Below are 14,564 nucleotides of genomic sequence, written 5' to 3'. Positions count from 1 at the left end.
AGGCACAGGCCGAGACAGGGTGGGAAACTCTGGAAAGTTTTTTGTTTATTCACGTCAGAGAACACTGTACAAATATTACAGGCAATTTTCTTTCCTTGCAAAAAAAGTATAAAAATAATCTTTATATATGAATCAAAAGTTCATTTGCGACTGTAAATTTTTCTCTAGGTATCCTTTTCCAAAGGTTGTCTAACTGGTGGCAAACACGAACACTTGGAAGGAGGGCGAGGGCCAGGCAGTACACGGAGAGCTCGAGCTACACCGAAGCCACAGAGGCTAACACACGCGCAGGACCAAGGGTGCCGGTCAGCTTCCATGCGACGGGGGGAAGGTTCAGGGACTGGCTGCATGCAGGCTGGAAGCTCACCCCCCGGCGGGGTCCCACGCCACGGATGTCTCGCCAGCAGCAGCTGCCTAAACTAGGGCATCCCGTTGTTCCTCCTGAATTCGTCACGCTTTTCCCAAGAGGATGTGGGTGCTTCGGGGCTGCAGAGAGGAACAGCTCTTCTGGAGGAGTCCCACACAGAATAGGATGGCCCAAGGAGCCACCTCAGGGACGCAGGTCCCAAGCATATACTCTTCTCACCTCTGCGGGCTCCAAGAATTGAAGACTTCACATCCCTTATTGCTGGTGCTCCAGCTGGTTGTGTGGTTCACAGGTGGTGAGCAGGTAAGCGGAGAAGTTAAACATCAGCTGGTTATGTGGATGGCTGCAAGCTACCTCTCTGCTATGGCCAGCCACGCTCCGGGCCTGGCCCTCTCTTCGGCAGTTTGTGGAGCAGGAAAGGCAGGACAGCTGCTACCACCGCGTCGGCAGGAAGATGTGCAAAACTGAAGACACTCAAATACAGGATCTGACCAAAAACCAAAGTTGGGGCTTGCAAAATACAACACAAATCCATCAGGGTGTTTTACTCCAACTAAAATGCACCAGGGTCCAAGACCGGTACCACCTGATCATCATAACAAACCCAACAGCAGACCTTCCATTACAAAGCAATGAAGAAAATCTTGTGGAGAAATGAGGCGGAGAAAGCATCACACTAGGTAGCGACCTGCCCACAGGATCAGGAATTGGGAGTGTGGGTATGGACACTAGAGGAGCAAATTCAAATATACAGAAAGCCTGATCCTGAGCAGATTCTAAGAGAGAAAAAGGGGGGAAAAAAAGCACTATTTTGACAACACCTACATAACTTGTCACGGCAAAGTACTACTGAATTGTTACTGCTTGGTCACCTTTTAGACAGTTGAAGGCTCAAGTGCAATGGTTGGAGAAGACAGCTATTTGCAAATATGAGCAGGCTCTGACGTACCTGGAGTACCTTACAGGCACCAGCTGGAGCAGTCTTATCCTTTCAAGCATCTCTTCACTCAGGCAAAAACAAATAAAAATTAAAACAAAAATAAAAACATACTGGCACCTATGCTTTAGCCCTGTAAAAACAGCACAGCTGCTGCACAAGGAGCTGGAACCCCCGGGCTCACCCATCAGCAGACTGGTGAATGCAGAACCAGCACTCTTGCTGATGCACAAGCAGGGAAAGACTTAGCTCCTGGGTCCTACTAGGAATGCTCAATTCCTGAGTCCCACTAGGAGGCACAGCTGGCTAAAAAAAGTGCTTTTTCTTGTAAAACATACTAGCTTGGTCTGGAGTCACTGGAAGAAATGGACACTTTGGTGCCATATTTTTTTTTTCCCCTTGTTGTCATTCAGAAATATAACCACCCCAATCTGAACTGCTCACATTGAAAAATCTAGCTAACTACCTCCGGGCTTGTGAACTGACCACGATATTAGGGCTCCTTGTAGCAGCTGGTACCTAGGAGGTGCAAAGTGCCTCTAGGAGTGCAGGAAAAACCAAGGCATGCAGATTTGAGGAAGCTCGGAGAGGCACATGGGCAAACTCTACAGGTGAACTGGGAACACTCAAAACACGGACCCTTTGAAGTGAGGCCCAGGATCCAGTGGAGAGAGAGGTGTGGCGGCGTGAGTTGCACGTGCAACAGAGGAAGAGGAAGAAGTTACGGGGAGGCTCCTGGCCTGCAAGTCCACATCTCTTGGTTCTGAGTCCATATGAGAGCATCTCTGAATCGCTCACTCATTGAGCTCTAGCACAAAAGGAATCCAAAAATAGACACTTTCCAAAGAGTTACAAAACGGTCTGTGTTTGCGAGGCTCACAGCCGTGCTGAGAAGTCAGAGGTTGAGGACAGGCACGTCAAAGAGGTCACAGACGCCTTCGCTCTCATCAAGGTTATAGATGTAGTCGTGATCTCCAGGAGGAGGGGAGAGGCGGAGCAAGGGAGCAAACACTGGGGAAAGAGAATCCTACAGTTGGTTACAAAACTCAGCACTCCCACACCTAGCCAAGAGCTGCCAATGGGTGCTGAGCTGCAGAGCCATGAGGAGGCCACCTCACAGCAAGAGTCTTTGAGCTTGCTTCAAATCACCCTTGTGATATGGAAGAGACAGGCTCTCCTGGTCCTCACACCTCTCTCAGGGACTGGCAGGACAGTGAGAACAGAGTCTGTGTCCAGAGCCCAGAAAAGATGAGGGTGAGCCTGCAGTCACAAGACTGTCAGCTGGGTAAAGTCACACAAGACGGTCTTCCTCCCCTGGAAAGGCCACACCATGAGGGGGAGACTCGAAGACTCACCTTCCGATGACATCAGCTCTTCCAGCAGCTCAGAGTTCATACATTCTGGGGAAGAGAGAAGCATGGTTAAGCAACACACTCTGCTTTCCTGGTCTGCTCCTGTGCAGTGTCCCACCCTTCCCAGCCTCTTCTGGCTCTCACCCTTGTTATCCCTTCTCTGGCTAAGGCGCAGCGTGTGCAGCAGGCAGTGGTGAAAGGAGGCCTGGGCCTCCTGCCATGGGCAAAGGGAAATCAGTGTCAGACATTTCAAGTTACATCAAAAAATTCTGCAGGAGGTTTCTGCCTGCTTTAGCTCAACCATATGCCAGTTTCCTTCATGTGACACGCTGTGCCTTACCCCTGCACTGGCACGCTAGCTGGTGCCCCAAACTCCTCCAAAGGAAACTCTTCAACACGCACCAGAAATTGAGCTGGTAAAGCCTGCCATAGTCACAGTCCTCAATTACCCACCAACTTTGCTAAAGGGATGAAAATTAAAAGCCAAATCAGCTGTTCCAGGAGCAGTAGAACTAATGAACCTCCAGTTTCCTCCAGATTTGTGTCCTTTGTCCCCCTAATTTTCTCCCCTTGCCCCATGGCTGTGCTGTGGCTAATGCAGCCATATGCCCTGGCAGATTTGGTGGCTGCCTGCTGTCGAAGAGAATGAACATCTGAACTCTGCATATCATTCCTGAATGGGCCATTAACTCTGCTCTCCCCTCTACTGCCCCCACAAAACTGTAAAAAAATTAATTATCTCTGAAATATCATTCCTTCCTCCAGCATTGCTACTCTTGGCGAGTAGGTTCATGAGGCACTTGAAGGGTAGACAGACAAGCACCCAGGCAAAGCATGCGCAAGTCCATCTCTTTAAGAAGCTGAGCATTTGAAAACAACTTTCTGAATACCTCTCACTTTACCAAGTTAAGATCATGAATATCTAACTCAGTCTAACTGGGTTGATGAGATACTACCTGCACTTGAAATAGGCTTTTTCAAGACACGTATCCGCAGCAGACTATTTCCTAGAGGACAGGAACCTACCTGTCTAATTCAGTGCCATGAGATGAGAGAATTTCAACATCAAGTGACTAGACAGGACTAATACCAGCTTCAATAAATAGTAATTAAATGCAGAACCTGCAGTCTTAGATCAGGGCTGGTAACATAGCAGGGTGTGTATACGTGCATGTTGAAATTCAGGATTTTTCCAGGATGTGAGTTTAAAACAAGCAGTTATTAAGCACTCATTTAAAAGATAGAGAAAACCATGCAGAAAAAGTAATTCCAATACAAAACACTAAGGAAGAACTCTGGGCTCTTGCAGCTTAAACTGCATAGCCTTAAAGCAGCAGCCAATGCCAGGGCAACATTACTGGGATGACACAGAGATGAAAGGGGCTGCACGGAACATGCTGCAAGGCCCATTTTTCTCCAAGCTCTGTAGTGTTGCTTTTTTCCAGTCCCGAGCTTTGCCTCTGTAGCTGTCGACTGTTTTGTCCTTCGCTCACGGATCTCTACCTTCCCCCTCCAAATTGGGAAGAACACTCCACAAAACAATATACATTACCGTAGACAGCAAACATCTTTTTAATAGTGTCCACTTAGTCCCATAGCATAGTTAATTTGGGTTAAGCTAGATCTACATGGGCTGTTTGTTTCAGTTTGTTTCACATTGCAAAGTCAAATTTACTCTTCAGATGCATTCAGTCATTACCAAGACTTTATCCACTGTCTACAGCAGCGGGTGCTGAGCAAGGAGGAAAGGTGTTCTCCAGGCTGACGGTGGAGCCCAGGGCTCCTAGCACACAGATCAGACGGTTGCGCACGTGCATTTGGGACCGTGGGTTTTTTACACAAAGACAGCGCTTTCACAAAGCGCCTGCTAGAGCACAGAACTAGGGACTGTTGTTGTACATATCCTGTCGCCACCACAAAAGTGCTTGTGTGTACTCAGCTCTGCCTAGCTGCGGGGCTAGAAAGTATTCTGCCAGCACTGAAGGGAAATAAATGTGCAGATAAAGAGTTTCCCAGTTTAGTCTTATGTTAGACCACATTCCTTCACCTCTCCTGCCCTTAGCCCAGAGTCTGTCCCACCGTTAGGCAACAAAACCCAGGCATTCCTTGGGCAGAGGCAGAACTTGTAACCCAAGTAACAGCATCCCCTCCCCTACTGCTCCAAAATTACTAGCACCGCCAAAACCACAGAGGGATATTTTGAAGAGAGAAGACTATCTCCCTAGATTATTTTCTTGGATTAGCCTCAGGCAGGCTACAGCTGAAACAAGACTAACAGGGATTTTTCTTGTGTGCAGACAAGCTGGAGAAGGAGCATGGGAAGCCAGAGCACAGATTAGCACTGGCATGGGGAAGGAAAAGCCCTCATCTACACACTGTACGGCAAACTCTTAACAGAGGTTGCTGGCAACATGAAGACAGAAAACTAAGTACAGAAACCAGTAATTTTAAGAGTGCCTAACTACAAGTAGAGAGCCAGCAGCCACCAACGACCACAAGCACCTTACAAAACCACATCCCCAAAATAATCCAAAAGGGAGAGAATAAAACAAACTGTCCCACTTCTGTGGGTAGATGGGCACAGAACAAAGCCGTGGTCAGGGAGTGAACATACCTCTCGTTGGATCAAACATCTCTGACAGCTCTTTGGGAAGTTCCAGTACTGCAAATACAACAAACCAAATGGTTTGCATCATTACATGAAGAGTCTGAAATGCTTTACAGCATAATCACCTACTGTCCTACTGTACTCCTTACACACCCAAATCATTCTATGCCATCCAGAAATTCTGCTTCCACACCCCATGTCACATAGTTCTGCTGAAATGATAAGCAATAAAATACTTAAGCTCGGCTACTTTAAAATAGATATGTAGGAGCCCCGGGACACGAACGTGTTATCACAGTCAGCAGCTCTACAGTAATTGCCTGTAAATGTAAGCCTCACACAGCATCAGCTTCCGTATACCACCTCAATTTATCTTGTGTAGGATGAGGGTATGCCTTTAGACAGTCAGCACAGGCCCACTGGGCTATGGTAAGCTATACGCACGCCAAAGGCCTAATTCCACAATTAAGACTACTCCAAGATGAAGACAGGCAGTTCACGCTTCTCTCAGACATGCTAGCGGCAGAAGCGTGAAAAAAGCACTGCGTGAGCTATATTTGGGTAAGATTTCCTCTTCTAACCGTAACTCTCTATCCTAGAGAGTTTCTGCAGCGAAGGTAGGCTTCAAAACATGAAAGCAGCGTGTCTTACCCAGAAGATGCTCTTCCCTCCTTGGACCAACCTGCCATTTCCTGGCATAAAGCTCAAGTGTTCCTTTTTTAAAGCCCATTTCACCTCACCAAGCACATCAAGGAGCTCTCCAAATATACACTGCGAGATCATTAAGACCACAAGATCACTAAAGATAGATGAAGTATTCCTGAGTAGAGGAGGAAAACAGAGACAAGAGGTCTCCTAATAAAGGAAAACTCCCCACGAGTTACGAAGGTGTTCTGAGTGACGGCTGGAAATTCTATAGCTTCATGCAGTCTCAAAAATTGGACCTAGCACTACAGAAGGGACTGAAAGGGAATAATCCTACCTATAACAGCAGAAACTGTGTCATGCAAGTGCCTCTTGCAGATTTTCTAGTACTGGTGTCACAGAAAGTGTCAGGACACTAGACATGACACAGTCACACTCACCAAGCTCCCCAGCACCCTCACAGGCAAATGCCTACTCATCCCTTGCAGAGCCTGGCTGACAGCAAAGGCAGAACGGAGTTCAGCTCCTTCCTCCAGGGCCAGAAGCCTTTCCCTCGCTCCAAGCAACATGCTTTTGGAGCAACACATGAAAACGAGGGTGCGTACTCACTTCCTGTGGGATCGGGCTTGATCGGCTCGAAGGAGGTAGAGGGGCTGGGTAGGACGGAGCTGCTGTCCAGCGAGGCAGAGGACTGCAGCGGCTGGGTATCTAACCCGGCCGGCTGGCTGGCTGATGGAGGCGCATTGCTGAGGGGGTCAAAGTCGCCGCTGCTCTTGGACTCTGCCACTGAGACACCGCATTCTGGAAAGAGCCACAGACACACACAGGAATGTCATCTCCCTCCAGCCCCAAAGCAAGCAGCTGCAGCACAGACTCAACCCTCACTGGCCATGCTGGCCAAGCACAGACAGCTGCATAGGAAGAAGGCTTCTTGCTTTCACCCAGTAAAAACTCCCAGGTCCTGCTGCAGCTCTGCTGGAGAGCAGTCTTGGTGGTGCCAGGCTGCACATAAGCTAAGACCATGCTCTCACAGCAATTAACACAAGCCAGGTAGTTATCTACACCAGGAGAAGCATGGCCAGCTCACTGAGGGAAATTACTATCCTCCTGCTTGGGGCTGAGGCTGCACTTGGAATACTGTGTCCAGCTTTGGCCATCCTCCAGTTCAAGAAAGATGTGGAGGAGATCCAGCTAAGGGCTACCAAGTTGGCTAGGGGTCTAGGGCACATGGCCTACAAGGAGGGATGGAGGGAGCTGTTCAGTCAGGCAAAGAGAAGTCTAAGGGCAATCTAACAGCAGCTTGCAGCTACCTGAAAGGCAGTTACAAAAATTAAACTTCTCAGTGGTGCCAAACGATGTAACAGGCATAAGATGCACCTCAAAGGATCCAGACATCAGGAAAAAGGAATTCACTGAGAGGGTGCTGCAGCCCTGGAAGAGCTCACCAAGTTAGCTGGGGATCTCCGCTGCTGGAGGCTTTCAAAATTTGGCTGGACAAAGCCACAACCAACCTAATCTAGTATTTTTAACAGTCTTTTTTCAAACTGAAAGTTGAACTTGAAACTCAAAAAGGCCCTGTTACAAACTTCCACTAACCAGTGTATCTGCGTGATCAGTCTTTCCCCCTCCACTGCTCGTCTGGGCTGGCACCACCCCCTCAAGCCAAGTGTCTTATTTTCATTAACACAGCCAGTCCCACTAATCAAGACAAAAGTAAAGGCTCCCTGCAGCAAAGGCAGAGGTGCCCCTTTGCCAGGAGCTGACAATGCTGCACAACCAGCAGTGCCAGCCCCAGCCAGGCCAAGGAAAGTACTCTCCTTTGTCAGCCACCATCCCGTTTCTGCCTCCTGCAACCTCCCTCTCACCTGTGCTTGCAGCTTTCTGCACAGGAGGGCTATGGTCCTGAGTGCTGGTAGGTGTCGGCGTAGAGGGCTGGGTGCTGCTGGGAACGGATGCCTCCTGGAAGTGGGTGAGCGGTGCGATCTGCGGTTTTGAGGGTGCAACTGCCTGGCACTGAATGAGGTCTTCAGGGGGAGGGACAGGTAGTACGACAGGAGGAGAGCTCCAAGCATCTTTGTTTACTAAGAGAACATCGATGGGACCACTTGTGCTCTTCAGATGGATCTGATATTTCTTCTGCCCATTTAGGCCCTGAGAAAAGTCAAAAGCAAAACACATCCATACATTAAATGCCCTTTTCAAACAGAACAGGAATTTCCCAGAGGCAAGACATGCTGTCCAGACAGTACAGCACGGTTCCACACACAATTCCCCTGACTCCCAGGACTATCTTCTCCCCTAGTGCAATTACTTATGTACTTCCAAACAACAGAGTTTCCTGGCAATTATTTAATATCCAGAGCCTTCCTTGGGTTGACGGTTGCTCCAACTCTATCAAACCCCTGATTGCCAGCTCCCAGCTTGGTCAATCCAGCAACAACCCCCACCTCAACACACACACACACGCACGCACACGCGCGCAGACGCTCCTACTCTCTGCCCATGCATTTATCACTCACCTCAGGGATGGGAACCTCCAAACGCGTGCCTGATGGGGCTCGAATTGCAAGGAGGGTGTCTCCTGTGAAAACAGACTGGTCAGCACTCAGCTGGCACAAACTATTCTGATGATAATTAAGCACTGACAAAGAGCCCCTCCTCAAAGTCCCCTGTCTCCTGTGCTCCCTTCCGTGGAGGATTGCCTTTTACACCCACCTTAGCTGCTAAGCATATCATACAGCTCCCAGTATGCCAACTGCCCAGGGCACAAAGAATCTGTGAAGTTTCTCCCACAGCAACCCTACAGGTTTTTTAGCAGCATCCTTAGCAGGACTAACCTTTCTTTCTCTCAGAAGGGCTGGCTTAAATTCACTCTTAAGAACATCTGAATCCTAAGGGAAGGATCCTTCATCCTGTTGTCAGAAGCTTTTAGATGTGAATTATAAACAAAAGAGCACACAACTCAGAGCTGCACTGCCAGCGGAGAGATGGTGTCCAACTAGGCTCAGGAGCCAGGCTGCCAGCAGCACGGCAGCCTCATGCTGGAGTACCAATACCCGAAACCAACATTCTCCAGTCTCTATTGGCAAGAGAGCCGCCTGGTGTTAGTTGTACTGGACCCTGCACAGAGCCCAGCACACACAGGGCTGGGAGCCAGGCTGACAGCATCTTTCGTTTTCAAGCGCTGCAGCTCTTTGAGACCTGTGCCCCTAATAACACAACAGTCACAGGCAAGCAGCTTCCATTCCATATCTGGGTTTAGAGAAATGTGAACAGAGAAATACCAGTGCTGTGAACATTAGACATTTTCTGACTGAGCAGTTAGCAGCTTTCACTTTGAATGTTTAAGCTTTGGTGTGGTTAGTATTCACACTTCACCAGTATTCTGTGTTAAGCTTCACTTGATAATTAACACAGAAGATCCCCAGAGTGATGGGAGAGAGTGGACAGCAGAAGAGCACATCCTTTAATTTCAGGCAGGCAAATAAAGGTCAGATCAGCAAAATGTACAGGGATTAAAAATACCACAGGATGTGTCAAAAAGATGGGCTTCCTTTAACAAATCTGTGTTTAAGAAAAATACTGTGAAAAGACATTAAAAATGCATAATCAATCTTTAAGACCTGTTAGCTTCAAGAATACAGGCGCTGTGTTTCTATCTCCCTTGATAGCTACATCCCAAATACTTCTACAAAACAGTGTACAGTGTGCTTCCACTTCCTTTTTGATTCTGCAAGTGCAAAATGCATCACCATAACAGATGGGAAAATTATGTTCCCCAGTCACTAAAAGCTAACACATTCTCACTTTTTTTAAATTAATCCAAATAATCAATCCATATTTGACAACAGTCCAAGCATGGAAATCTTCAAGCCCTAACTCACTTTGAGAAAGCAAATTCGATAGCAGTCAATCAGAAAAACAAAACAAAACAGGAGCTGAAATTCAGCCTGCACCACAGTTCAAGCACCCAAGAGGTCCAACAAAGAACCTCTGCAAGGCTCAGACACTTCAGGGAGGAAAAAAAAAAATTACGTAAAGCATATTCATACAGCAAAACTGGGCACACACTGAACAGACAATGGAAAAACATGGATCAAGCCTCTGTTCTGTGAGGAATTCAGATCTGCCCTCAGTAAGATCTAATCTTCTCTGTGCATTTTGGTTAGGTCTGACTTCAGATGCAAACTGGTTTACAAAAAACAGGTGCAATAAAATGCAAAACACTCAATCAACCAGGCAATAAGCTGTCTGCTGGTCTCCACCAAACTCTTCCAGACTGTTATGAGTTATCTGGCCCCAAGCACTGTCAAACTGAAAACACAATCCCTGCCCCCAAAAAGTGCTAGCTTAAATCAGAAAAAACAGTAACGCAAAGGGGTGGTGATGCATAAGTTACCAGCAGGAACTCAAGCAGTATAAAGTCTGGTGAACACGGAAAGCACACAAAGGCAAAGATGAAAAATAGAAGAGCTGATGAAGTGTAGGGTGAGAAGAGTGCTTGGAAGAGAGGAGAGAGTCAGAGGGTGAGATTAGGGTGGCTGGGGGAGGTCAGGATAAGTAGCTTCAATCTCTGCTGCAAGCCAGCAGATGCAGGTTGCGTGGGGTCAGGAGAGGTCAGGTGTCCACCGAAGCAGAAAGGAGCTGCGACTCCACACTGCTACAGCTGAGAACAGTTTATGTACTGCAGGGTGCCGTACTGCACGCTGGCCACTGGGGATTTTTTTTTTTTTCGTCCTACAGCTATCGTTAAAATTGGCAATAGAAAAGAAAAAGAGAGTCCTGTGAGTTTTTTTCACTTTTGCCCCACAGAGACAGAACACATGGCACCACACAGCTCTAGGAAGGCAGTACACAAGGGAGTGAGGTCACAGCAAGCAGCGTATTCCCTTCTGTCCTGCTCTTCACTACCTCCTCCTTGCATTCTTGTTGGTAGAGGGCATGATGCAGCTGAGGGATCACTTTTAATACCGTTTGCCTGCTTACACCTGGATTTCTGCCATGCAATAAAATTTGCTTCCTATTATTAGAACATTGCCTACCCAAGCCCTCAAAAGCTTCTAACATAACACATACATCCACATAGTGACACCCAGCAAAAAGACTTCCTTAGGAATAGCAGCTATGTTCCTTTAAACACAAGGAAAAGAAACCGCCCGCCCCCTCCGATGTTGACAAGAAAGCAACAACTCAGTGGTACACAAACCCAGGACGGCGTCAGAGCTCGCACTACATTTAACTTGATGATGTTGGGCAGCCCATGGTGCACTGCCTCCTCTTTCCTGGAGAAAGAAGAGCAGCTGGGACAGACTGATAGGACTGCAGCGTTACATCTTTACAATGGAGCACCATTTCCTCACCTGTGAAGCACTTGCAGATATCTTCATGTGTCACATACGCTAATGTTTCCGAGGTTAAGGAGAAAGGCTGCAGCTTCCTGCACAGACAGAGAACTCAAAGGGCACCTGGCGTTTCCTTCCTGAGCACAAGAAATGCCATTCCCAGAAGGCTCTCCATGCCATGCTCTGAAGTGGTCTGCAGGCAAGGTCTGCAAGCTTGTCAGAGCTGACATCCTACGATAGGCAAGCCACAAGAGCAGCTCTGCACTCAAGAAAGCGGCACCTGTGGCTCAGAGAGAAGCACTTTTCTCATCGTGATAAACATTACAGTGTTTTTACTTCAAAAAGGCAGACAAGAAGCCATGCACCGCAGATAAAGCTGGTTCCCAGGCTGGACAGAGTTACCTTAATTTCAAAGGCAGGCACTGCCTCTTGACCCTTCCACTGCAGATCCTCCAGCAACAACAGGTTACCACCACCCCTCTGCCCTGAGCAGGGCCCTTAGGTCTCTGCTTTCCAGGCCAGCAAGCAAACACGGAGACAGAGTAATCAGTTCACACAAAGGATATCGACTGTTCTGCACATCTTCTGTAACGTTTTTGATGCTCTGCTGAACCCACATCTTCTGCTGCTCCAGCTCCTGTTCCCGCTGCTCTAGGTCCTCTATGTCTGCCTTCAGCTCGATAAGTTTGTGAGCTATTTCACGTGTGTTGCAGCCAGGACCCACCCCTCTGCGCAAAGTGAAAAGAAGTGACATGCATCAGCCTCTGGAGGCACCCAGACCAGCCCCAACCTCTCAGAGAGAGGTTGCCACCTCTGTCATACATCAAGGTCAGATCACCTGGAAAGCCTCATCTGTACCCACTCTAGATCCCCACCTTCCAGCACAGCAACGTTCAGTACATCTGCCTACATCCCACAGACTGGAAGGGCTCTCCCTCATCTCCAGTGCCATGACAGGCATCTTTTCTAGCCCAAGGCGTTGCAAATACTTAGTTTGTACCAAAATAACAGCTCTGCTGTAAAAGAAGCATGCCATACGTACTTCAGCTTTCCTCATTACTACTGTCAGCATAGCCCAGCTGGGGGAAGTACAAGCATGCACAGACCACCAAGGAACCTTGCTCTGAGCAGGGCATTTTAACCACAGCGTCACTTAGACAACAGCCTCATGAAGCCCTGCTTGCCTGAAGAGGAAAAAGGCACCCATCTGACAGGACCTGGGACTAGAAGGGACCTGTGAACAATTTAGAGCTGCTCTGTCACTCACTTCCACTGGATACTGTTCTTGGATTTCTTCTCGATCAACCCAATGCCTTCCAGGACATTTGTGATATCGTAGATCCGTCGCTTCTGTCGCACAGCCAAGGTATCCGCAGCCTGCAAAAAGGTTAGACACTTAACTCCAAACTCTCAGTCATGTTTCACTCCTTCCTGCCTGTCAGATTAATTCCTGGCCAAGCACTCTGCTTGCCATCTCATACCTCTCTTGTCCCAGCGACTCAAATTACAAAGCCGTGTTCTCAATGTCCTTATGACCATGAGAAGAAGCCACTGCCCCTTCATTCCTTTTCTTACCCAGCAACCTCCCCACTAAGCACAAACCAAATTCCAGCCATCTTGCTCATGGTGGATCCAAAAATCACCATTCCTCAGCAGCAAAGCAGTACAAGAAGACGCTAGTCTGGCAGCCTAGTACTCCTTCAGGGTAAAAAAGATGGGGATGGGAAGAGGAATGCAGAGAGCCGTCTGTGCAACTGACAACAGTTTAGCGAAGTCGACATTCAAAAGGTCTTTTCTAAATCTGATCTGATGCCTCTTGATAGAGAATCAACACCTTTTCAAGAGGCAGATTCCTCTGTTTGAAAGGCACAACACCGGGAGGAGAGGGAGCATGGCTGTAAGGGAGGAGCTCCTGAGCAGCCCTGGGACCTCCCTGCCTTGCTCACACAACTCTCCTCCCGCCGGGTTTTGGGACACACCACACTGCACCAATACACCTGTTTCCACTACCGCGTGGCAACCTAGCACCAGCAAGAGTTTAACAGGTGCAGCACTGGCAGAGCCAGGACCAATGTCAGCAGCACCACAGACAGAGCAGGTCAGCAGAGGAATGACATTCCCTCTCACCTACCAGTAACGGACTGGGACTTCAGAGACCCTACACCGCACAACCGTTCAAACCACACTAACAAATACGAATCCACTTAACAGACATTTTAAGCAGGAAAATATTGCCCAAATCCAAAGAGATGACAATTTGGCAGAGGAGAGGATGGAAGCCTACAGACAGGAGACTCCTCCAGCTCTTGCATCTTCAGGGCTTTCTGGCACTTGACTGCTGCCTGCGAAGGGTCAGAGCGCACTCACATACATACCCATGTAAGAGGGACTTGTAGAAACCAGAGCAAAGGAACTTCACCTATAGAAAAGGCCTGGGTTTAAGTACCGTACACGCCACAAAGACAAAGTTACTTCCTCTAGGTGAAGCTCTTCAAAATGCAGAAGGAAGGCTCTTTCACAGGGCACTTCTCCAGAGCCTAAAGGCATCGGGGACAACCTTTGGCAGAGATTAATCTGACCACGCTCCTCTTGCTGCTGTAAAGCGCAGTAGGGAGGAACAGCCTCTCCGTTTCTATAGGTCTCAGAGGCTTTATAGGGCTGGATCGTTATGGTACCAGTGATCAAGCAGCACCTTGGTGTGGGACAAGAACGCAGCAGAGAACAGGACTGACAGACGGGGTTCCCACTGAAGCACACGACGCCTGCAATGTCAGGCAAGATCTGCTGCCTCTTCTTTGCTGGGGAAAGCAGAGCGGCTGGGACGGGCCGAGAGGGTGGGGAGAACTGCTGGGAAGGCAGCAGCGGGAGGGAACGTTGGGGCGGCGGGAGCCGGGCCCCTCCACACCCCGGGGACCCCCGGGACCCCGCTTGCCCTGCGCCCGCTGCACCGGGCGCTGCCGTGTCCCGACTCCCCCCTCAAAACCTGCTTCGGCCCCCGGAGGCCCGAGCTCGCCCCCCCCCCCCCGCAGAAGGGCCCCGGCCGGCGGCGGGAGCTCCCGCAGCGCCCACCCCCGGGGTCCCTCACCGCCCCGCCGGCAGCCCCCGCACCAGCTTGAGGTCGAGCACGCCGTCCTTGGCCTCCTGCAGCAGCGACACGAACTTGGTGGTCAGCAGCCCCAGGCTCTTCTCATGCCGGCTCGGCGCCCCCGCAGCCCCGCTCCCACCCCCGGGGGGCTGCGGCCCGCACTCCGCCATCTGCCCGCCGCTGCCGCCGGCTCCGGTCCAGCCGCGCTTCCGCTTCCGGGCCGCGGGG

The 14,564-nt window shown here is 49.3% G+C and overlaps 1 protein-coding gene across 5 annotated transcripts; it reads right to left on the bottom strand.

Moving 5' to 3' along the window:
- Positions 1-19: 19 nt before the first annotated feature.
- E2F4 (E2F transcription factor 4) lies at positions 20-14,536 on the bottom strand. Of its 5 annotated transcripts, none has more exons than XR_014229022.1 (11): positions 14,360-14,536; positions 12,519-12,628; positions 11,818-11,979; positions 11,270-11,313; positions 8,429-8,490; positions 7,775-8,060; positions 6,519-6,710; positions 5,271-5,318; positions 2,660-2,704; positions 587-2,315; positions 20-507 (listed from the first exon to the last, which is right to left on the bottom strand). XR_014229022.1 is itself a non-coding variant. In XM_082320032.1 (10 exons), the coding sequence occupies exons 1-10, from the start codon at positions 14,504-14,506 to the stop codon at positions 2,200-2,202; spliced, it is 1,212 nt and encodes a 403-aa protein (XP_082176158.1). In that variant the 5' UTR covers positions 14,507-14,536; the 3' UTR covers positions 20-2,199. The 5 variants fall into 5 exon arrangements, 2 of the variants coding, with proteins under 2 accessions (XP_082176158.1, XP_082176159.1); XR_014229023.1 differs by having other exon boundaries at positions 21-486; XR_014229024.1 differs by having other exon boundaries at positions 21-854; positions 1,317-2,315.
- Between the last annotated feature and the right edge of the window lie 28 nt (positions 14,537-14,564).

The sequence above is a fragment of the Platalea leucorodia genome (assembly GCF_965183815.1).
Source record: "Platalea leucorodia genome assembly, chromosome: 8".
NCBI lineage: Eukaryota > Metazoa > Chordata > Aves > Pelecaniformes > Threskiornithidae > Platalea > Platalea leucorodia.
This window is presented reverse-complemented; position numbering and strand designations above follow the sequence as displayed.

What these genes read in the sequence shown, in the direction of transcription:
- E2F4 (XM_082320032.1), bottom strand. Translation starts at nt 14,506, where the DNA reads ATGGCGGAGTGCGGGCCGCAGCCCCCCGGGGGTGGGAGCGGGGCTGCG. An exon ending in CAAGCCCGATCCCACAGGAA is followed by an intron (nt 5,319 to 6,518) that starts GTGAGTACGCAC and finishes TTGTATTTGCAG; the next exon opens with TACTGGAACTTCCCAAAGAG. An exon ending in GATGTTTGATCCAACGAGAG is followed by an intron (nt 2,705 to 5,270) that starts GTATGTTCACTC and finishes TCTCTTCCCCAG; the next exon opens with AATGTATGAACTCTGAGCTG.